Source organism: Pavona decussata, unplaced genomic scaffold, assembly GCF_977016875.1.
Source record: "Pavona decussata unplaced genomic scaffold, jaPavDecu1.1 SCAFFOLD_75, whole genome shotgun sequence".
Lineage (NCBI taxonomy): Eukaryota > Metazoa > Cnidaria > Anthozoa > Scleractinia > Agariciidae > Pavona > Pavona decussata.
The window spans coordinates 170,001-195,221 of NW_028145493.1; the positions used below are offsets into that span (position 1 = coordinate 170,001).

Here is a 25,221-nt window from a genome sequence, read left to right on the forward strand (position 1 = left end):
TACTTCCAAAAGCAAGGAGCATGGTGAAGCAATAAAGCGTCGATTAGCACTCTGGAAACAAGGGGAAATTGATTTGCTGCTTAAAGAAGTGAGGTTCTTTCAAGAGAAATTTGTGAATTCCAAGAAACCTAGAGAGGTTTAAGACATATCCAAAGCCTTCTCAAAGCTGGTTCTGCAAGGAAAATTGACAGCTGCAATGAAACTCCTAGATAACGAGAGCTCGACCGGCCTGCTCGATCTATCGCCAGATGTCCTGCAAGGGCTACAGGACAAGCACCCACAGTCAGCTGATATCGCAGAGGAGAGTTTTTTACATGGCCCAATTGATTATATTCCCCCAAATGTTTATGACCTCATAGACCAAGAATCGATCTACAACTCGGCAAGTAAAACCAAGGGCTCAGCCAGACCACCTGGAATGGACGCAGAGCTGTATGAGAGAATCCTGTGCTCTAAGAATTTCAAGACCGAGGGCAAAATATTGAGAGAAGAGCTAGCCGTGTTCACAAGAAATCTGCTAAGGAAATCGTACCACCCATCCTTACTTGAAGCTTTCACGTCCTGCAGGCTTATCCCGCTAGATAAGAACTTGGGAATCAGACCAATTGGTGTTGGAGAGGTACTAAGGAGAATAGTGGGGAAAACGGTCAGCGGTTTCTTAAAGGAGGAAATAAAAGAAGCGGAGGGGTCCCCGACAAGTTTGCGCTGGTCATAACGCAGGAGCGGAGGCTGCGATCCATGGAATGAGCCAAGTGTTTGTTGAAGAAGGAACAGATGGAATATTGCTAATTGATGCTAGTAACGCTTTTAACCAAATGAATAGGTCAGCAGCCTTACACAATATCCAGGTCATGTGCAAAGAAATGGCGCTCTATGTTATTAACACATATAGAAGCCCATCTAGACTGTTTATTTGTGGGGGAGGTGAACTACTTTCTCAAGAAAGTACCACACAAGGAGACCCGCTAGCGATGCCATGGTACGCACTTAATACATCCATAATGATACAGAATTTGAGGGATCATTGCCCATTGGTTAACCAGGTGTGGCTAGCAGACGACTCAGCTGGAGGAGGGAGTATAGTGCAGTTACACAACTGGTACAGGCAATTGAGTAAGGAAGGTCAAAAGTTTGGCTACTTTGTGAATGGGAGAAAGAGCTGGCTTATTGTCAAGTCGGACGTACTTGCAGTAGAGGCAAAGAAGGTGTTTGGAGATGAGGTTAATATCACAACTGAAGGCCAGCGCCACTTAGGGGCCGTCATCGGATCTCAAGAGTTCAAAGATCAATATTGTCGGGAAAAGGTCCTTGGATGGAAAGGAGAACTCGAAGCCCTATCTGAGATAGCAAGGAGCCAGCCTCATGCAGCCTACACTGTTTTCACGAAGGGTTACAAATCCAAGTTTACCTATTTCATGCGCACAATAAAGTCGTTTGAAGATTACGTTGACCCTATTCAAGAGGCGATTGACGACTTACTCCTCCCAACACTATTCGGTCAAACGGAGCCCCTTCCTAGCAATCTGCCTCAGCTTGTTACTTTGACACCCGCTCAAGGAGGGCTTGTCGTACCTGACTTACGGTTTGAAGCTCCACAGCAGTTTGCTGCTTCTACGACAATAACAGCATCGCACGTAGATTCCATCACCAAACAGAGCACTTTCATGGTGGCAGGCGAGAGGTCCACAGAGGAGTTAAAAAGACAACATCAAGCTTTAAAAATTGTGTCGGTGAAATCGAGAATGGAAAGTATTGATTCCACTCTACCCTCGGATCTGCTGCGGTCAGTTAACCAATCGAGAGACAAGGGTGCGAGCTCGTGGCTTACCGCAGTACCCCTTGTTGATCAAGGCTTAGTGCTGAATAAACAAGAATTCAGAGACTCTCTGCGTTTAAGGTATAATTTTCCCCTGTCTGATTTACCAAGCAAGTTTGTTTGTGGGGAGAAGTATACCGTTTGCCATGCCCTGTCATGCAAAAAGGGAGGGTTCGTGGCGCAGAGACACGATGGCTTCCGCAACCTACTTACCTCTTTTCTTGGTAAGGTTTGCACCAACGTTGAAGTCGAACCACAACTACAACCTCTCGACAATGAGCTATTCAACCTCAGAAACGCGGTGACAAGTCTGGAGGCAAGACTGGACATGAAGGCAGGGGGCTTTTGGTCTCGAGGAGTTACAGCATTTTTCGATGTCAGAGTAACGCATGTTAACTCCAAGTGTAACCAGGGAAAAGCAACATCGACAATCTTTAAAGAGCAGGAAGAGGAGAAAGAGCGGAAGTACCAACAGAGAGTGCTGGACGTTGAAATGCGATCCTTCACTCCCCTAGTTTTTGGAACCAACGGTGGGATGGGAGCCGACTGCAATTGCTTTCTCAAACGCCTAGCCGAGAAGCTCTCAGAAAAGAATGAGGAACCTTATCACATTACTATCACTTGGATTAGATCATTGCTTTCTTTTGAGATTTTAAGGTCGGTACACATATGCGTAAGAGGCTCAAAGACACCTTTCCACAGAATTCCACAAGGGGATTTCATCGATGACTGTCGCCTAAACGCTGGCCAAGCGTGTGTCCGTTGATTTTCTGTGAATTTTTTTTTTTTTTGGGAATCGGAACTTTTAACTTGTAAATAGTTTGGAATATGTTGATTAAGATGTTGTTTTTTATTATTTTTATTATTATTATGACATTTGTATTTTTTTTTGAAAAGTTTGTGCTTCGAAAATTAGTCTCGAAATCGGAATGAATTGTATATAGGTTTTAAGAGCGCCTGTCCGTAAAAATCAAGCATATCGCGGCAAGGGTGGAAAATTCGATTTCTTTCATATTTTAATGTCAGATAGGCTAGGATATAACTAAAATCACTGTATAGTTTTTTCGGTGAAATATCCTTTTATTTCAAAGAAAAATGCAAATAACGAAAATCTGTTAAAACCGTCATTTGAGGCGATAAATTATTACACGGGTTTGAGAGCCTCGCATGCGAAAACAAATCATTATACGGCTTTTAAAACACTCAAATCTTTTTTTACAATCCTTAAATATCTGTTGGAATGATTTTCGGAAATATTACGTCGATCTGTGTATATGAAATAATTTAATTTCGAAGGCATACAACTCACTGCAGTAAAAGTACTTCGTGAATAAAATTAATTTTCACCATCGGCGAAACCTTCAAATCGATTAAGCTTCTGGTGGTTGATTGTTAGAAGGATGGTCTATAGAGTCCTGTAAAAATTTCTTAGGGCAAATGATTAACAGGGACGTGAGAGCTATTCAAAGTCCGTAAAAAATGCAAATATTTGACCCCGCGCGGTAAACTTTGAAGTTGCGGGTCAGACAATTTTTAGTCCGTGTACATGTCTTGACCCATATTAGGTTAAAATAAGTACATACGAAAACATTTCGAAATGTTCTCACCTTATAATATGCTGTAAAAGTCAGGTCCAAAGGCCATTTTAGCACGATTCTCTTGTCGTTCGTCGCATAAGTTTGGGCCGGCTGTTTGCACGTCCGATGTACACCACGCAAACTGGTAGAATACAAATCTTTGATCGAATATTTCGGCGCATTTCATCAAGACTGCATCTTCTTTGACGGCGAAGTCATTTGTGAAGTATTGCTTGGTTTACAGTGCAAGAAAATATTACATCTGATCGCTGCTAGAATGACAAAAAATGTCGGCGCTTACACTCTACTCAGTGTATCTTGCATTTCAGGTAGCCGTTTGTTCGTCACGCAATACAATGTCATGCACATTTTAGGGGGGTGAGGAGGGCGGAAATGCGGAAATGCGTGATTACTGAACCCAAGGCAACAACAACAACAATTAAGATAGTGATACCCTTAGTTACGTTCTTTTTTTCTTGCTAAAATCCAGATAATTTATTCATTCGCGAAATTGTTTGCGCGCTCGGGCTGGCTTGTTAGCAGGTTCGGGGTGGGGGGGGGGGGGGGGGGGAATGGAGAGATTACATTTTACAAAAATAATGATTATTACTTACTGAGGAAGATCACTACATCCTTTACCTAGTTCTTTCCATTCTTTTAATACAATAGATCCTAGTATGAAACCAAAACACCGAAGAGAAAGGTCTTTTTTTTACCTGCAGATTACCCCAAATAGCGCATCACGTATTAAAAATGGCTGATAAATAGTACTAAATAGCAATGAACGGAACACACCCCTACGAAAAATATTGCCGTTCATTTGTTTTCCTGAGTTAATGGAATCCTAGGAGGACATTGAAGTCAAGTTTGTTACACTGAAAATGGAGGGTTTTAGTTCTTTTAAGGCCCTTGTTTGTGGTACAACACTACAACTACGCGGTTCAAGCCAACAAACGTGTCTGGATAATACCTGAAGGAAATTATGGTGTTACGTAATGCGCGTGAGCCACAACATCATCCGTCGCGAAAGCACCCCTCCTGTCAGAGGCTCCACCCCACGCCAGCACCACATAAACACCGGTTATTATTATCAACTGAAGGATCGGAATATATATTTTTTTTTGTGAGGGAAAGGGGGAGAGGGGGTGGGCTGCTTACTTGGTTTCAAAATTAGATAAATGGAAGAGAGGAGAGCGTTTCAAATTTGAGGCCGAAACCATTGTTTCCAATATGTGGCATGATGATTGGTTTATGAATTACGCTAGGAAAGTGAAGGTATAACAGTAACTCGAATGGAAATAGGATATTACAGGCTGGTTTTATACCAATCTCCTCCCACGCGCTTCCCCACCCCACCCCTCACCTGGTCCGCAAGTAGTACTGCATTAACTAGACCCTAAGTGTCGCCCTTCAGCCAGTGGAAACAGAGTACTCTTTTACATTTCAGACTGCATTCATTAGTCAATATATAGGAGCCGATTCTGCTCCTCCCTTTAGTAATGTCAACAGACCACCATAACCTGTTACTAGCCCTATCTACCCGTCAAGGACAGCACACTTACTGCAGCGATCAGAGTTATGTCCAGTCGATTAACCTACTACTTACAAGCTGTTATGGCCTTGAACGGACTAGTATAACTAAGAAGAGTAAGAAAAATAAAGGTCAAAAAGCTATTATATTTAACAATTAGATTTTGAGCTCGAGATTTCTATCACGCATAGAAATCGAGAGCGAATAATCTAATTGTTTTAGTATAAATCTACTAGTCGTTCAAAACTTAACAAGTAAATTATCCAAATCTCCTCACAGACACTTCGAATACGCGAAAAAGTAGGCTGAATTTTGTTGACAACCGCTAATCACTATCTATCACAGAATAGATAGCGGGTAGTGTAGCCAATCAGAGAACGGCATTCATAATAGAATGCTAGTAGATTTATACTAACTAAGAATAGTGCTAGCCTGCAACGAGTGATAAATTCATAATGTGGCTTACCAAAGATGAAGCAAGCAAGGAAAGACAAAATTCCTTAAACGGATTGTTTTTTGTTTTTTTTTTTTTTTTTTTTTTGAATTTTGCAGTTTTGTGTTTCAAAGCTAGAGTATGTACTAGTTTCAGGACTGGTACCCAGTGCAGCTTTCAAGCATTTTAGTCCTCGCACACTCCCTTAAAATGCCCATGACATAGCATCACGAACAGATGCCAGCAAAAAGGGATATTTTTGGTTTCATACTAGGGTCTATTGCATTTAAAGATGGAAAGAACTAGCAAAATGATGAGTAGTTTACATCTTCATCAGTAAGTACTGATACGGTTTAGTAAAATCTTATTCCCCCCCCCCCCCCCCTCCCACCCCTCTACGGCAACGCTCCCAACAACCGAGCCAGCGCGCGCAAATGAAATCGCGAATAAATAAATTATCTGGATTTTAGTAAGGGAAAAATTACGTAACTAAAGGTATCACTATGTTAATTGTTGTTGTTGTTGTTGCTGTTCCCTTGAGTATGTTCATGTTCAGTTTTCAAGCATTTCGCATTTTCACCCTCCTCACCCCCCTAAAATGTCCACGACATTGTATTGTTTGACGAACAAACAGCTGCCTGCAATGTAAGAAGACTGAAACCGCCGACATTTTTTGTGATTCTAGCAGCGGTCAGATATAACATTTTCTTGCACTGTAAACCAAGCAATATTTCACAAATGACTCAGCCTTAGAAGAAGATGCAGTCTTGATGAAATGCGCCGAAACTTCACAAATTTGATCAAAGATTTGTATTCTACCAGTTTGCGTGGTGTACATCGGACGTACAAACAGCCGGCTCAAACTTATGCGACGAACGACAAGAGAATCGTGCTAAAATGGCCTTTGGACCTGACTTTTACAGCATATTATAAGGTGAGAACATTTCGAAATGTTTTTGTATGTGTTTATTTTAACCTAATATGGGTCAAGGCATGTACACGGACTAAAAATTGTCTGACCCGCAACTTCAAAGTTTACCGCGCGGGGTCAAATATTTGCATTTTTTACGGACTTTGAATAGCTCTCACGTCCCTGTTAATCATTTGCCCAAAGACATTTTTACAGGAATCTATAGACCATCCTTCTAACAATCAACCACCAGAAGCTTAATCGATTTGAAGGTTTCGCACATGGTGAAAATTAATTTTATTCACGAAGTACTTTTACTGCAGTGAATTGCATGCCTTCGAAATTAAATTATTTCATATACACAGATCGACGTAATTTTTCCGAACATCATGCCAACAGACATTTAAGGATTGTAAAAAGAGATTTGAGTGTTTTAAAAGCGGCAGAATGATTTGTTTTAGCACGCGAGGCTCTCAAACCCGTGTAATAATTTAGCGCCTCAAATGACGATTTTAACGGATTTTCGTTATTTGCATTTTTCTTTGAAATAAAAGGATATTTCACAGAAAAAACTATACAGTGATTTTAGTTGTATCCTAGCCTATCTGACATTAAAATATGAAAGAAATCGAATTTTCCACCCTTGCCACGAAATTTAGAATTTGTTTGATTTTTACAGACAGGCGCTCCTAATAGTTCTTTTCTCAACTTTTAACTTGTAAATAACAATTTCAGCTGCTTAGTATATGTTAATAAAGATTATATTATTATTATTATTATTATTATTATTATTATTATTATTATTATTATTATTATTATTATTATTATTATTATTACTGTTCAGAGACTGGGCTGAGGTATGCGGAGCGAATAGTCGTGTTTCTGGTCGCTCCCCAATTTGTTCGTTGTCTTCCCACTTACATGGCTAAATCATGATATGAGCGGCAAAAGAAAAGTTCGCGGAAGCGACTCTAGTTTGCCTGACAGAGATTCAATATCCCCCGCCAAGAAAAGAGTCCGGGAAACATCATCGGTGAGCTCAAACTCTTCACGTGACTGTTCTGTTGACGAATCTGTAGTCGAATTGTACGAAGCTTTAGAAATGGCACAGACCTTGGAATCCAAACTAGACCTTGTCCTCATAAGATTAGCGGAAATGGATAAAAACTTACTCAAATTGAGTCCAAAGTTACGAAACTTGTGAACAAACTTGTAATGTTGGACAATAGAGTTCAAGGGCTCGAAGATGCTCTTTCAAACACGTGCAAAACTGTTGAGGAAATAGAACATGGCCTCAACGCCCTCGACACAACAGTAAATGAGGCAAAGGCTGCCAGGGAAAAACTTAAAGTGGACTGTGAATAGAAATGTAAAGAGCTGGAGGACAAGCTCTTGTATGCAGAAGTTTATTCTAGAGGCGAATTTGTGGTTCTATGGCATCTGTGAAGAAGGAGATCAAGAAGATACGTACACCACCTTGAAGGCCTTTATGGAGCATCATTTGGGGATAAAGTCGGAGGAATTCGCAGAAATCGAACTTCAGTTGGGAAGCCTAAAGAAGACAGCCGTCCAAGACCGATTATTATCTCCGTTTCCTTCGGCACGGAGACAGAGAGTTTGTATTCTCTAAAGCAAACTCTTTGAAGGGCACCGAGTATGCCATATCTGACGATCTCTCCCGCGACATCGTGAAAAGAAGAAAGGCGCAAGGAAAGAAGTTATCTGAGGCGAGAAAAGCTGGTAAGCAGGCTTATTTTAACCGTGCAGAACCAGACAAACTGTTTATTGATGGAGTTTTATTTTATTTTATTTATATTTTTTATTTTATTTGCATCTTAGCACAAATGTATAACAAGTACTACACTTAAATTACAGTTTGGACAAAAGAAAAACACTTAGTACTACATACTATCATACATGACAATGCATTATTAAACACTAAACAGAATTAATGTATAGAGTTAGACCAATTTCTCGATACGGTATTTATAGTTAAGTTTACATACAAATTCATGGAGATCTAACTCCTTTTTGTTACATTTTTTATTATACAGATAGTACTTGGCATATAGGATAAAATAATTCAATTTTCGAGTAATCTTACAGGGCAGAGGTCCTGTTGGAAGAATTTTACCAAAGATCATTTCTATATCACATAACGTGAAGGTAGTAGAGTGCTCTTCATTGAAAATTGCCAGAACACTTTGGAAAAAAGCTTTGGTATGATAACATTCGATGAAGGTGTGTTTAATAGAGTCTACTTGACCACAGTAGTTACAATTGGGATCTTTTTCCACTCCAAAGTAACATGATTCTTTCTTTGAAACAACTACTCTATGTAAAAGCTTGAAATAAAATTACTTGATCTTGTTTTCCTTGCAAATTTTCATCAGTTGCTGAAAATAGGCCTTCAACGAGAAATCGTTTAGGGAAAGATCCTGTTGCCACTTACTAGCTGCTTTAATTTCTTGGGGGGTGCTCCTGATTAAAAGCCAATAATAATCTTTACATTTTAAACTTAATAAATCAATAAATTGTAACAGTGCATGAAAGATTGAACACAGTTTCACCGACTAAAAATTGTCGTTTATCAATAGGAACCCCCCCGGGCTTTTTCCAGTAGTTATTTTGGTATTGCAGAGACTACTTGAAAATACTGAAGAAAATTACATTTAATATTGAATTTATATTGAAACTCCTGGAAAGATAGCAGGTGCCCATCATTGTTTAAGAGATCTTGAATGCATATAACTCTTTTCTGATACCAATTTTTTAAAAAGAACGTTTTACCTTCGATCAAAATTTCCTTGTTATTAAACAATATAAAGTCTTGTCTAAACTGGGTATGACATAGGCTCTTGAGTTCCAAAAAAGAGAGTAAAATCTCCTTATAAAAGAAAGGGATCCTTTATCATAGTTACATCTTAAGAAGAAATTTAGACCGCCGAATTTCCCAAAGCAGTACTCGGGAATTACTTCCCAGTTTTCCTTTCCATGAGGCTGTTGAACAGAGAGAAACCTTCCTATCCAGGCAACGTTAAGAGCCTTGGACATGACTTCAAAGTTGGGTACCTGCAATCCTCCGTCTTGGTAATTCTGCTAAAGAACCTGTCTTTTAACCTTATCTGGCTTTTTGCACCACATAAAGTTAAAAAGAGACACTGTCGTCGACTTAATAATTACCAACAATAACTCCCAACATTGTAGTGGAATATATCAGATGCCTAATACCTAAGCATTTTAATATCAAACATTACCAAAAATAGTCAGATTTTGGGAACTCCAGATATCAAGAGTAGTGTTCAGATTTTGAACTTTCTTTGCAAAATTTCTTTTTGCATTTTCTTCCACATTGTAAGAAACATATACTCCTAAAATTCGGACAGGATCTTTTAGTCCATTTAAAGCCTAGGGGCTTGGCTTTTTTGTTCCTCCATGGGCCCAACCATATCGCTTTAGTTTTAGAAGCGTTCAATTTCAAGCCAGATATTTTCCCATGATCATTTAGGGTTTCAATAAGGTTTTCAGCCGAAGTCAGGCTATCTAAAAAAGCTGAAGTGTTATCAGCGAACTGGCTCAGCTTAAATTCTGTTCCGAAAAGTTTGATGCCCTTAATCCTATTGTCTTGTCTTATCTTGATGGCTAGAACCTCAGCAGCGACGAGAAACGGATAGGGGGATATTGGGCAGCCTTGCCTTATACCTCCAGATTTTTTTAACAGCTTTATTGACCATTACACATGTTACATACAGCAAGTTAAACAGCCAGAAAGAAATGAAATATATGTGTAAAGTGATTGAAAGTGATGAGGTCAAAAGGGCAGGTGCGAACGGGACGCTAGGACCCATGCGAGGCACCTCCCATAATACAAATAATTAAAACACGATCAACCAAAAGACGCCAAATTTAAAAGACGCTACAAAACTAGGGATGGCAGGGGCAGGATCGTACAATTGACCAGGTACAGGTCGCGAGATATCATGAAGTAGTCAGTGCAAAAGCCATTATTGAGCACGCAGCTTTCTGCATTCGTATAAGAGGTTGATATCCACCTTTTAATGCTGCTTCCAAAGTTGAAGAGGGAAAGAGTTGATGAGGTTTTGTGCCCTCGCCAATTTCTATAAATGAATTATTATAATAACTAATTGTGATACGATATTTTTTCCCGTTTAATGTTAACATTCTTATTATAAGCCATTTCATTTTCTTTTTCTTCATTAATTTTATGGAAACGAAATCGAATCTTTTTTTTTTTCGAGAGCGATTGGGAAACTTGGAGTCAAATTCGAAATCTTGGCTTAAGGTGTTTTTATTTTTTTTTATTTTTTTGTCTTTTTTGTCTTTCTTTTTGCTTTTGCTTTTGTTTTTCCTTTTATATCTCTCTTCGATTCATTCAACGGTAATCGACAGTTTCTCTGGTTACCGTCTTTTGTTCAAAACTCCTGTTTAGTGTTAACTATTGTTCCTAGTGTTGTGTTGGGGGTTTTGCAAGTTTGTTTTTTCTTTAGGAGGTATGCAAGTTTAATATATTTCGAAGTAAGAGGTAAAATTAGGGTGATCTACTATCAAGTTTGGTGGCGAGTGGTGCATAATTGTATAAAGGTAATTAATGAATTTTGCATTTAAATTAGTATCTCTAAATGCTCGAGGGATTCGCTCTTTTGAATACGCTCTCTCTTTTGTAAAGCAGTGTTTGGATGGCTAATGAAGCAGGAAGCTGACATTTGCTTTTTGCAACAAACGTATAGCACCAGAGAAGTAGGAAATATTTGGAAACAACACTGGAAAGCTGACATGTTTTTTCCTCATGGCTCTGAGCACAGTTAAGTAGGGGAGTTTTAATCTCGATAAAAAATACTTTAGAATTCGAACTTGAGTCAGTATACCGCGATGGTGAGGGAGGACATATTTTGTTGCAAGCGTTGGTACAGGACCAGAAATTTACTTTCCTGAATATTTATGCACCCAATAAAACAACTGAACAGATCGTTTTTTTTCGATTGAATTAAACATGAATTGGTCAATTGCGTGACAAATGATGACAGCAAAGTTATAGTTGGTGGAGATTTTAATGTGGTACTAGATCCGAACCTTGATGGACAGGGCGGAAAACTAACTCTGAAGGAATCTGCAAAACATACCTAGATTTGACGTTAAATGTGTACGATCCCGCAGTACCTCAAACGTTGAAAAGTGTCTGCATAAAATGTCATCAAAGCAGATCATTACCTGTATTATTAGTTAAAATGTGTTGTCAATACTTAATTATTATGATGTGATTTCATTTATACAAGGAGTCTCGTTATTGGAACATATTGTTCTGTGAGTTCTCTCCTGTCAAAGGTTTCTTCATTTTGTTTTTTTTTTTCTCCTCTGGCGAAGTTTATAAATAAAAATAAATAAATAAATAAAGATATTTGTTCATCACATGACTTAGTCGATATCTGGAGGGTTAGAAACCCTGGAACGAAACGTTTTTCTTGGCGGCAGAAAACGCCGTTTATACAAAGAAGGCTCTATTACTGGTTAGCTGATAATGCACTTCAAGAAGAGATTGATCAGGTTAATATAATTCCTTCTATTAAATCCGATCACTCGGCAATCTTATTAACAATCAAGGGGATTGACAATGAATCACGCGGTCCCTCATTTTGAAAATTTAATGCGAGTCTACTAGATGACAAAGAATATGTTGATATGATAAATCACCGCTATCAGGAGTGGATCAAGGAGTTTAATGATGTGCAGGACCCTATAGACTGTTCTGGGATCTTCTGACATACAAAATTAGACAAGATACGATACCGTACAGTAAAAGCAAAGCTAAAGAAAGGAGAGCTAAAATGTCCGAATTGGAAGGAAACTCTAAACAGTGTCAGTTGTTGTGCGATCAAGACCCATCGACTGAAAATATTAACAGATTGGAGATTCTTAAAACCGAATACGACCTTTGGTATGAAAATATGGCAAAAGGAGCAATAATACGCTCGAAAGCAAATTGGTATGAACAAGGTGAGAAAAGTAACAAGTACTTTTTAAATCTAGAGAAATCCAGAGGTAACAAAAGTACTCTCAGAAAAATTTTTACGAGAACTCAATCAGTTTCCACAAATCCTAAAGTAATTAGGCAAGACCTTCACGACTTTTATTCTAGCCTTTATCAGAGGAATCCAAGCCAGTGTAGCAATAATTCGTTGGATAAATTTCTGAAAAGCGTTTCGGTGCCAAACCTCACTGAGGAACAAAAAGAAAAATGTGAGAAAAAATTGACTATTGGCGAATGCTTTAACACCTTAAAAACTTTTCAAAATAACAAAACACCGGGCAATGACGGTCTCACGGCAGAATTTTACCAAACTTTCTGGCCAATTCTTGGAAAACATTTGGTGGAATGTTTTAACTACGCACATGAACATGGCGAATTATCTAATTCACAGAAGCAAGCGGTTATTACTTTGTTGGAAAAGAAAGGTAAAGACAAGAAATTCATTAAAAACTGGAGACCAATCTCTCTGATCAACGTGGACACTAAAATTGCGTCAAAGACTCTGGCCAAACGACTAGAATCTATCTTACCTGACGTAATCCATCATAGTCAAAATGCCTATATCAAAGGTAGGTCAATTTTTGACGCCGTAAGGACTATTGAGGTTGTAATTGAATATTCGAAACAAACTGATATTTCGGGAATGTTAATCACAATAGATTTTGAAAAAGCTTTTGATTCTTTGGATCATGAGTGTATAATCAAGGTACTTCGGGGCCTTTCATTTTTAGCCATCCTTCATTCAGTGGGTTCGAACTTTTTACTCCGATGTGTCAAGCTGTGTAATAAATAATGGTTTTGCTTCTAGTTATTTTAGTGTCGACCGAGGAGTACGACAAGGAGTTCCGCTGTCGCCACTCTTACTTATTTTAAGTTTAGAAGTTCTCTCTTGCTGTATTCGACAGAATGAACAGATTCAAGGAATTAAAATGGGGAAAGAAGATTTTTTCCGATGGCATGTCTTGTTTTTTGAAAAACTCTTCCTCTTATGCACATTTAGGGTTTACCTAAAATCAGGAATCCGGAATAAAAAAAAAATTAAAATTCGTCAACATGAAAATTTCAACGAAGGTTAAAGTCACTTGGAAAACAGTTTTTATAGCGTTTGAAAAATAACAATATCAGTCACGAGCCCAGTGAAATTTTCAAAAGTTTGCCTTAGATTTCAGTTGCTTAGGTAGTTGAGCCAATCATTTGGAATAAAGGTTCCCAATCTTCAAACGTACTCTTAAAAACCCCCACACCTCTTCCTACTCGTTAACGTTTCCTACTGCCATAACACGTAGAGAGACAATGAAAGGTAACTAGAGAAAAGAGTCAGCGTTGCGTTTATCACTCATCAACTCTTCGCAAGACTCACTGTCTTTGCATAATAATATAAAAAGTCTTGAAACAAGTTGGTATGGGGGGTGGCTTAGATTTCATCTAAAAAAAAGCTTTGAATTGGCACCGACCCTGAATAGACAGCGGGCACAGTTATTTATTCATTTATCAACTCATCCGTCCATCCGTCCGTTCGTTCGTTCATTCATTCATTCCCTTTCTTCCCTCTCTCACTCACTCACTCGCTCGTGGTTCTGCCATGCCTGTCGGCATACATTCGCACGTTCAGTCATGTATGCATGTATTCATTTATGCACCTTTTTACAAAAGAGTGCCGAGCTGCCGGTACAAAGGAAACGTTTTATGTCGATGGCATTTTTTGAAATACAGTAAGAACTTCAGGAGCCTGTGAACGATTTCCCATAATTTGGTAATCACAATAGCAGGATGTAGATAACAAATTATTTTATATCCTCTAATTCCAGATACCTTGGAAGCCGTAGATCTATTTATTTTGATTTAGAAGTAATAAGTCTAAATATTTTAAGCCCCATTTCCAAACAATTTGTTGAGCCGTATGCATGTGACGTCATAATTTTCTAAAATCCAAAACTAAAGAGCCTCCAAAGTTAACACTATTTTTCGGCCACCATATTGGTTTTCCATGGAGGTACACCAACATGGCGGATCCATACTTTGCTCTGTAGATTTCTGCAAAACATTTCGACGCATATCTGACGTTTGGGAAGACGTAAAGGCCTACAATTTGGAGAATTGTCTCTTTGAGTCATCCTCCATAATATCACAACTTCTCACCCTTTTCCACTGGATGGTTTTCGATTTATTTTTTTACTGCGTGACAGTGCATACCCTCTATATACGTTAGTCACAATGTTATGACACGTGTAAACATATATTTCTATCGTCACCATTGTGAATGCGTTAATTTGCCTAGTGTACCTGTCAAAACACCACCAATCGTACACATCTCTCTCCCCTAGCCCTTCCGAAAGAACGAAAATCCCCTACTCACAAGCCAATCAGCATACGGCAAGTTACACAGACAAAGAAAGATAGAAAGAAAAGAAAGTCTTTCCTGATTTACGGATTCCGTGTATTTGATTCTATAAACATAGATAGGTGTCGTTCTGGTGTGTTTTAAAGTTTTACGCTTTAAAGGGACTGCCTTAGAATACTAAGACCATAGGCTTAACTGCAACAATTGAAATCTCGGGCAAACTTTTGAAAATTTCACTGGGCTCCTGACTGTAATTAAAAATTTTCCAAGAGCTATAAAAACTGTTTCCCAATTGACTTTAACCTTCGTTGAAATTTTCATGTCGACGAATTTTCATTTTTGCTTTTTGGATTCCGGATTCCGGATTCCTGGTTTTAGGTAAACCCCCCTTTTCAAGGCTTTACACAACACTTTATTAACCAGGCGAAGAGAGTGGAGAGCGATGCGAAGAAAGCATCCAAAACCCCACTTGAGATACACTTTAACAGTTTAACTTCTCATTCAACGACGTGTAATTGTATTTTATTTCAACCCTTGCTAATTTCATTCAACGGCAATATTTATTCAACTTTAACACACGCTGTTTTCATTCAACAGGCGCTATGCTTAGTCAACAGATAATTCAAAAACAGCGTCATATTCTGACCATATAGTCAGTATCTTACACTTAGAACTTCTGGGCAACAACAATCAGACTAGGCTCTATTACCAGCCGCTGTTCGGAAAATGAGCCCATGTTCACGCCCTCGCTATTTCTGATTTGCAAGCCCTTCCATACCTGTGGTGGGGGGGGGGGGGGGGGGTGAAGTAAGCCCAGGGCGCAGAAAAGAATGAGCGGTGAAACGCGCACTTGCCTCTTGAGCGATGTGTGATGCGGTGTGGGACTGGGGCGAGCGCGCTCTTCTTGCTAACCCGAGTGCTTTTAAGGGCCCGGACGCACTGGGCAAATTTTTGTTTATTTTGCGAAAAAATCTGTCACTAGTTCCCTGAGACAAGTGCGCCCGGTGATTTTTAGATCTACCAAATTTTGTCAAGCCTTACCAAACTTCAAAGACGCCGTAGTCCTTGCCTCGGAGCAGGACAAATTTTTGTCAGGCGTGATATCTGACAGATTTGTTAATTTACACGCCATGATTTGAAGGAAAATGTGAATCAAGAAAAAAAAATTTTTTTCGGGGATATTACGCCTATGAAAATGAATTTCAAACCAAGAATTACAAGGCCTAGGTAGGTTCCAATAATAAGGATGAGGCCTTCGCCGCCTTCTACGGACAAATCTGTTGTGGTACTCTAGAACCAGTTGCAGTCGAACAAGGTGAAGCCTCCATTGGCATAGTAGAAGTAGCAACTGCCTCTGTTGGAGTTGAACGAATTCAAGGAAGAAAAAAACTAGAACAAAAGCAATGATATGCCGAGGCAACATATTCGATCGAAGCGGTTAAAGATCACCATAAGCCCATGACTCCTGAGATCTCATGTAACCTTTCCCGCGAACAGCGCGCAAGCGATGGCGTTTATTTCCGTGTGATTGACACTTGTGGTTAACAAATATTTTGCTGTGTCTCAGCGCCCCACACTTGACAAATTGAAAATTTGGCAGAGACAAATTTTGTCGAGATTTTTGGAAGGGCCAAACAAATTTTGCCAGTCCAGTGCGTCCGCACCCTTAGGCTAACCGGAGTGCTATTTATGCTAACCTGAGCCTACTTCATGTAATTTTAAGGAAATGTCCAAGGGCAGTTTGAGGTATAGAAACAGGTATTTACCCTTTTCTCTGAGATTGTGAAAAAAGATGGCGGCCGTCGAGGAGGAAGATCTTTTGATCCTTCTTAGCCTCGACGACGACGATCTAGACCGTGAGATCATTGAAACAGTTTTGGTGAAAGAAGCTGAACATGTGGAGGTGAAGGACATTTTATCTGTTCTCCAAAGATTGTCGTTAAGTCATGAAGAAAGCGAGTCAAGATTAGCCAGTGAAATTCTTACTAAAATAGGTAGTCAGGATTCAGACCAGAGTGGCAGAGTTTTGGATGAGAGCCTGCACAAGTTTGTAGGAGTGGTAAATGATGTTGTGTGTATGTGTTATAAATCTGTCGAAACAATCAAGGGAAAGCAATTAAAGATGGTGAGATCTTAGGACATCTTGGGAAACTACTGGAACTCCCAGGATAGAATTTCGTTTGTAAAAGTTGGCAGCTATACAAATGAATGTATTTATAAGAAACAGCAAACCAAGCACCTTTCTTGAGTTCAAATTGCGCTGTAAATTGTTGGTATTTTACTGTTGTTTGATGGTAAACATTTTCCTTTTAGATAGTTTTATAAACCTTTGTTATGTTTAAATTTAAATATGAACTACAGTTGAACCTCTACTAGGGGACACCTCCTAGATGTGCATATGCCTCCTCTACAGGACACTCAGCAATGGGCCCAGCCACATAGGAACACTGCATTTTTAATCTTCCGAAAGCAGACACCTATTCTAAACGGACACTGAATGTGGTCCGAGGGCACCCTTCTGTTCACATGAGGGTCCTGTTTGAAAGAGGTTTGACCTTAGCTTTCCTCAGTAGATCTTAGGATAGGGTAACTGTTGTACAGTGGTAATTGTGATAATTGTGCCTTCAGATTCATTTTACCACTTAGGGCACTAAACATAATAATGCAAATAAAATATGTATTTGTGTGCACTACCATACTGTGGCACAATCACTTCCATCATAGGGGCTTTGGGACTTTGATAACAATATTGTCTTATATTCTTCATATGTCAACAAACCATCCCACCATGTCAAATATACCATCTTTGCTTAATCTTCGAGGAAGCTGTTGCTCCTCATTGAAATATGACGTACACTCCTCCAATTCATAGACATTGGTTTGCTTGTTGGCCGAGGCCTTGGTAGCTTGGGAACTTTTGGAAAGTACCCAAAAGTTTTGGACCAAAACGGGATCTTTCTCAAAAGGTCGAGTTTTTTTTAACACTAATGAAATTCCGTTTGGGATTCACGAATGCAGACCTTGCACAAAGATTTGGTATTTCACGCAGTACCGTATGAACTATTTTCAACACATGGGTCAAAATTTGGGCTAGTGAACTGAAATGCCTAATATATAATCCTAGCATGGAAGTTGTAAAGAAAACACTGCCAAAGAAGTTCAAAAAAACAGGATACTGCAAGGTGCGCCATATAATAGACTGCACTGAAATTTTTATAGAGACCCCAAGCGACCCTGTAATCAGAGCATCGACGTGGTCAGATTACAAGCACCACAATACTGCAAAAATCCTAGTTTCGATCACTCCAAATGGGGCCTTTAACTTCATCTCAGAGGCATGGGGTGGGCGCACCTCAGATGTCCATTTGACGAGGGAATCAGAGTTTTACAACATCCTTGAGCCATATGATTCAGTAATGGCAGATCGTGGATTCACTATTGCAGAGGATCTTTTGCTTCACAGAGCTGACCTTTTTATTCCGCCAGGGAAACGTGGACAAGAGCAGTTCACGAAAGCTGATGTACAGAAAACTAAGACAGTGGCTAATCTACGCATTTTTGTAGAACAGTCCATCAGGCGGCTGAAAATGTTCCGTATAATCAAGAACAAACTGCCTATCTCTCTTATTGGTAATCTTGATAACATTATCATTGTCAGTGCTGCATTATGCAATTTGTACAAGCCCCTTTGCAAGTAACACGTTTTTTTTGGCTCAAGATATAGGGTAAAATGTGTAATTCACGAGAAAATCCATACCCCCACCATGGAGGGAAATTGGAAATTCCAGGGGGAGGGGCAATTTGCTGCCTGTTTTATAGGAGATAAACATCCATAAAAACACTACACTTTTCATTTGGAAATTCCTTAGGGGTTGGGTGGTCGTTTGAAAAATAATTCCCCCCATGGTTTGGGTACGGACTTTTTCTACCTGTTCTGGAATAACACAATTCAAGATATCAATAGTATGTTCAAAGGTTTAGTGAAACTGGTTTCCTTCCACTGATAAGATTACATTACCTCAAATATGCATAATCAGGGCCTTAGCCAGGGGAGGGGGGGGGGGGGGGGGCAAAGGGCCTGGCCCACCTCTCTGAAAAGTAATATATAGTATATATATGGGACAGTCATACAATAACTATACAATAATACATGTAGTTGTTCAATTATATTGGGAAGGCTCCATGGAAATATGATTACCTGTTTATAACATCTTCTCAGTCAGATCCATTTTCTAGGTACTTTTTAAAACAATTTATTTTTGCAGTAGTTTCAGGGCTGGTGAAAGACAATTAATATAAAACCAGGTTAGATTTTCTTCAAGCCTGTGGCATTAAATCTGATTGTTTCCAAGTGATAGCCCTTTTGTGTGTAGAAATTAATAACACAATTTCCTCTTTGTTATGGCCATCCCACCCTGGACCTGTGCAAAGTACTGATGCTGCCTCTTTAAAGCTACTTGATAGTAATTACAGTAATTTATGCTCCCTCTCATCTATCTTGGTAATACAAACCCAGCAACACATCTACAGTAGGCATTAAATATAAAGCCATTATTCTCGTTCACACAAATCCATGCGGAATGCGGTGTATTCGATATTTTCATTGAATGAGTGCATTTTGCTTTTAAAAGCAATATTGCGAGTCATCCGTGATTTTATAAGATGATATCTCTGTCAACCAGCCAAAGTCAAACAAACGATACGCCTTCACTTTTTTGTATTCATTTAGAACACGTTTCTGGAAGTCAACATCCTTCCCTGGGTGATCACTCATCAAAAACAATGTTATATCACTCAGGTTTATCGGCGACCAAGAAGTCATGCTTTCACTTTCCTTCACCCAACCATCCTTCAGTGACAAAGGATCTGGAACTGAGGTCCCGTTTGGCATTATGAGTAACTTTGCCTTCTCTTTATCGGTAGTAGCAATTCGTTCCAGAGGCTTGATAGCAATGCTCATTTCTGCCGCGGCAAATATGCGGGCTACAAGTTCAGGTTTGGGTCTTGAAACCTTCAAGTCCCGCTTGTGACAGAACTCTTTCAGTTGCTCGTGTTTCCATGTCTGGATGACCTCGAAAGACAGAAAAAAACGTATTCAACTATTAGAGCTTCACTTCGGCTCCGACTTCTGTCCATTTATTTAGTTAACAGATAAAAACCAAACAGAACAGAAAAACGACTCCTTACCTCTTTTTACCTTGTCACAGGAGTTTGTGTCTCATTTCGATTCGATTGTGAATGCAAAGGGTAATAAATCAAGCGAAACAACTTCAAACAAGCAGAGACCCAATATGGCGAAGCTGCAAGTTGATGCCCCTCTTTTCTGAACCCGCCTACCCACAATGCCATGCGATCCAACGGGAAGTCCAGAACTCCTGATCCATGTATAGCAAGACCGTAATATTTCTGCAGCTGCTTGATCCTCTTCTCAGTCAGGCGCCCACGACCTCCAATGGAAATACCGTCTGCAAGTTTCCCCTTTGTTCTGGCCTTTAGGGTGAGTAGATGCTTCCCCATCCTTTTTCGTACGTGTCTAACGCAGTCTAAATTTTCGACTTTCAGTTCACCATACACACTCTCTACAGATTTGAAAGCCTTGCTATCACCGTCACTCACCATCCATTTATACCTCAGATTGTGATGTTCTATCGATCTACCCCACAAGACGACAGCTCCCTCTGATTCCATTGCTGGTGAGCTACCAACATAGGTTATGTCACATTCATGGTCCAGCAGCCATTCCTCAACTTCCTTATCATTTTCGCACTTGGATTTCTTAAAAGCACATTTCTGGCAGGATTTCGACTTCTCAGGTGTCTTATACTGAGGGGACAAATACAACTCCAGTTAATGATGTGAACCCCCTTTTGGCCCATATGCTATCAAAACTAACAGCCATGTCAAGAGTTTCATTGTTGTCTTTATCAGGGTCTTGATCCAGGATAGACAGTCGAACTCTTTCCCCAGCCTGTGTCATCTCCTTTGCTGCTTCATCTTCAAGAGACGTCAAAATGTTGTCAACCTGCTTGTAGTAAGCAGGCGAACTGAGACAAGGCATGTTCATTACACTACAAAATGCAGCAAGGCCTTCATAGCCACTGCCAGTCTCAATAGAATGTTACACTGCTCGGCAGTTGATGTCAAATGATCTTCCACGGGTGGTCATGCTGGAGGATGTTGGAGGAGGGCTGGCTTCATGGCAGGAACTACACTCAAGGGAAAGCTCTGACATCAGTCTGGCTCTAATCTCGGTATTCTCAAGAATTAAATTACCTAAGATAAAAAATCAACTGCGACTTAACAAGATGAAAATGACTGTAACAGTTATAACTCTGACAAAAACATTTTATGGCAGGACTTTACGTTTACATGACATGAACTCAGTTGACTATTTCCATGCTAATTTAAAACTGGAATTTTGCATCAAAGTTATTACTTTCTCACTAATCACAGGCCAGAAGAAATGAGGGCCACAGCAAATTCTCGAACACCAAGAGTTTAAAAGCAACACAAATTCAATTTGTGAAACAAGAATAAAAAAATTCTCACCTTCCTTGCATACGTGCACGTTTGATACTACTGTTGATAAATTTTGTAGACTGATCAATCTGTACTCCTCATTTAGTTTTTCTTGAACAGAAGTCTCATCGCCAGAACTCTCCTCCAATTAATGCTTCATTTTCTTCCATGAGGGTCCAATGTGTTCTTCATATTCCGAGTCGGACAGCTCCTTTCTACTAGGAGCAGGAGATCCTGATGTTGCACTGCAAATGGCGATTTCTCTGTCTACTGATGAAGCGGATTCTTCAGGTTTCAGAGCGTGTCTTTGTACACCATAAAACGGTTTTCGTTTTCTTTTTTTCCTATAGGCCGATCTAGCTTTCTTTCTAGTCATCCTGTGTCGTAAAACAGATCCAGAAGAAAACCAAACGCAATGACATTCAAAAACGATGTAATCGAAATTCACTAGACTCGTGCTATTTACAACATACTCGAAAAGCGTAAAACCACAACTGAACTTTGATATGCAGACAAAACGATATAAAAGATACAAAAGTATGTGCTAATGTAATCACGAGGTACACGTCAATCAAATTAATAATCAAATGTCAATCATCAATGTACTGTTTGCATGTACGGTCCAACAAAACAAATAGTGTAACAAACGATTTACGACACACTCCCCCGGTTTGGGTCACATCAGTGAAAAACTGTCGATAAAATCGTTTGAATATAGTACATGCTATGAAAGAAATCTTCGCAATAGTTCACCCATCATCGCAGCATTGAGACGGGGTCTAACGTTCGGCGTAGCACACTCAGGGGGAATGCTCGTCACTTCTGTTTCAAATTCTTCGGCTCCGTCAATTTGACCACTCTCGTTAGACTTGACTTCCAGGGGGGACAAATGTTTTACACTTCGTTTCAACAGTTGAGGATTGCGATCTGAATTAGAGACTTTGATTAAGGCAGCTCGAACAATACCATCCTTTCCAGTAAGCAGACGCTCCACTTTAGCTAACTTCCAAAAAATTGAGTTTGTTGAATCGTTGTTTAGAATTACATCTCCAACAGCGATATCAGCTCCCTTTCAATTTCTTGAGATTTGGGAGTGTCTTTCTTGTAAATTCAGTAAATACATTTTTCTCCATTGACCAGTGAACTGTTGGAGAAGGTGGCATGATGTCTTGCTCTTCGTGTCAATGATGAGTTCATACTCATTATTTCGAAATGACAATCGTTGGAAGTATTAGCCAATCGGCGTCCATTGACAAGGTGGGACAGTGAAAGAGTCAAACTCACGCCATCTTGATCGTTTTCCAGATACGTTAGTGGTCTTGAATTGATCACAGTTTCCACTTCAATAAGCACTGTGTTTAGCTTGTCGTATGATAGGTTTGTTCTGCCAATTGATTTCTTCGGACATCGCTTGACGCTCTGAATTAGGTGCTCCCAAAATCCACCCCACCACAGGGCCTTCTCGACTATGAACTTCCAGCTCACACCATTGATAGAGAGATAACGCATGACTTCTTTCGATCGGGCGATCTTGAAGATTTCTTTCGATGATCCTTTGAACATTTTCCCATTATCGGACATTACAGTTGCTCGCAGACCACGATGGTTTGTAAATCGGCGAAAGGCTAACAGGAAAGACTCCACACTGAGACTTCATGTTAGTTCGAGGTGTGCGGCTCTTGTAAAAGCGTTAGAAAATAGACATACATAACACTTGTCGTTGTCGCTTTCAGTAGAATTTCCTCGAATGAAAAGAGGTCTAGCAACGTCTACTCCTGTATGAATGAATGGTGGGTGTTCTGAGGCGCACATGCTCGGTAATTCAGGAGCATTGCAGCTTGAGTACGGTAATCCTTCGAGTCTTCGACAAGTAACTCAACGTCTCAATACACGTTTGACTGATTGTCTCCCCCGGATAATCCAAACACATTATCTAAGCGTGGTGAGTGTGGTTTGGACAAAACTATGCTTCTCTTTCTGGTGAGTTCAACAGATCAGCAAATCGACAAAAGGGTGATTCAAAGGTAACAAAATTGGATTTTTGCTTTCCGGTTGTAAACTTGAGTTGCTGATCCTTCCACGACATCTGAGCACCATGTCATCGAGGAACAATGCAAATTGATCAACTCTAGGGGGTTTCGCACCGTGACCATTCTGTATGTAACCAATTTCACTTGAAAACGCATTCGCTTGTACTGTTTGAAACCAGAGAGTCTCTGAATGTTTCAGATTCACTGCATTCAATTCCTTGTGATCCTCAAAATAAATAACCTCCTCTTTCCTGGCGGTTGTGTACTTTGATCGACACTTCTTGAGAATATTCACAAACGTCAACTCGACGCCGTGACGCGAAGTAGGCAATCCAAGTTGCTAACAATGATTACAATATATGATTTCAGAAAGATTTATCTCTTGTCGCTTCGCTTCAGAACATGTCAACACGTGCGTGGCTTCAGGCGGGTTCTTTACCGATTCAGACAAAGCAGTTTCGTCTACCACAGTTGACAACTCGCGATCGCCACTTATAACTCGCGATTGCTACTTATAACTCGCGATCGCCTCTTACAACTCGCGATCGTTTAATTATACTTCGTGATAGCTATGTACTCCAGCAAGTGAGCGTGCGCATATTCAGTTGTTGTTACACGGAATTACGTTGCTGTGACTTTTCTAATCGCTCTTTTCACGCTTAATGCCTGTGGAGCCCTTCCAAATTATATTCCTAATTTACGTAGAGGCAATGGAGATCGAGACGCTTTGATAGAGGACTACTTTGGTCTTGGTTTCAGCTACTCTGAAGTGCTTTCATTTCTTCTGGTATATCATCTGATGGTATTAGGTTGAGTTTGAGGCACCTCAAAAGGATCTTAAAAAAGCGTGGACTGTGTAGGAGAAATATCCAGTCAAATGTAGAAACAGTCATCGATGCAGTAGAGCATGAATTACAGTGGAGTGGGAGTACTATTGGATATCGACAAATGCATCAACGAATGTTGAGTGATCATGGTGTTGTGATTGATCGAGAAACAGTTAGGCGTATCATTAAGGGTCTGGATCCAGAGGGTGTTGAAATGCGATCGAAGAGACGGTTTAGGAGAAGGAGGTATGTAGCTTCGGGAGTAGTCTATACGGGATGCTTGGGAGAATTTTATTCATATATGCAGCGGCCCTGATTTAATGAGGTTGTCCCCTAAAACCATTGAATAAGTTGACATGACATGTGGTAGATTTAGGGAAGGGTTTAATGAGATGCAAGCCATCTAGGTGTAGGAGGGATTCAATGAGATGCAAGTGTATGTATAATTTGGAGTTTAGTTAATGTTTATTATTTGGAGTGAAGTGTACTGTGCTCTGGTGGTACGTTTCCGCCCAACCAGCCGGGTGGTATCGCAAATATATAGGGAAAGAACAAAGGACGGGTGATGAACCAATGAGAAGAGACTAACGTCATGGCCAAACAGGCTCAAACCAGTTTTCCTGAGAGTATATATTAAAAATGTCCACCCACTAGAAAAAACTAGTCAATCCGGTTTTGTTTACCCTTTTTGAGTATTCAAAATGACACCGTAAAGAAACAACATTGAATTGAAAAACTGCCTTTAATTATTAAAATTACAAAATTGAATTAAAAAAAAAGACTTATTTGGAAAAACGGTATTATTTACGTTTGATAACTTGGAAAAAAAATTCGAAAACACTTAACTAATACAAAAATGTGATCTACTATTTCTTATTTAAAAACACTAATACTATTTCCAAGAAAAAATATAAAGAAAAAATTTAAAAGGTTGACTTAAATAAATTTCTACAATGGATCTGTTCATTGGTGGACACCTGTCACATTCCTCTGTATTTGCGTGCCCACATTGCACTAAGGACCGCAGCTTTACGGCCAAATCCATTTTCTGGTATTGCGTTAGCGGTCTTAAAAAATAATTAAATGTGATGCACGAAGAGTCTTCGTCCCTGTGTGGGTGGAGTGCGCAGCAATGCTGAGAAAACAAGAAAAAGAAAGAAAACAATAGCGTTATTCGTTGGGTTAAATTAA

General features: G+C 39.6%; 1 protein-coding gene and 2 pseudogenes across 1 annotated transcript; 2 read left to right on the plus strand and 1 right to left on the minus strand.

Moving 5' to 3' along the window:
- Positions 1-956: 956 nt before the first annotated feature.
- Positions 957-2,690, plus strand: LOC146476657 (uncharacterized). The gene has a single exon (XM_085114247.1). It carries the CDS (start codon positions 972-974, stop codon positions 2,580-2,582), a length of 1,611 nt encoding a protein of 536 aa, XP_084970373.1. The 5' UTR covers positions 957-971; the 3' UTR covers positions 2,583-2,690.
- Positions 2,691-17,626: 14,936 nt separating this feature from the next.
- LOC146476658 (uncharacterized) lies at positions 17,627-18,434 on the plus strand (annotated as a pseudogene).
- An 844-nt stretch (positions 18,435-19,278) lies between these two features.
- On the minus strand, positions 19,279-21,549 carry LOC146476659 (uncharacterized; annotated as a pseudogene).
- Between the last annotated feature and the right edge of the window lie 3,672 nt (positions 21,550-25,221).

Coding starts and splice junctions, on each gene's coding strand:
- LOC146476657 (XM_085114247.1), top strand. CDS start 972: ATGCCATGGTACGCACTTAATACATCCATAATGATACAGAATTTGAGG.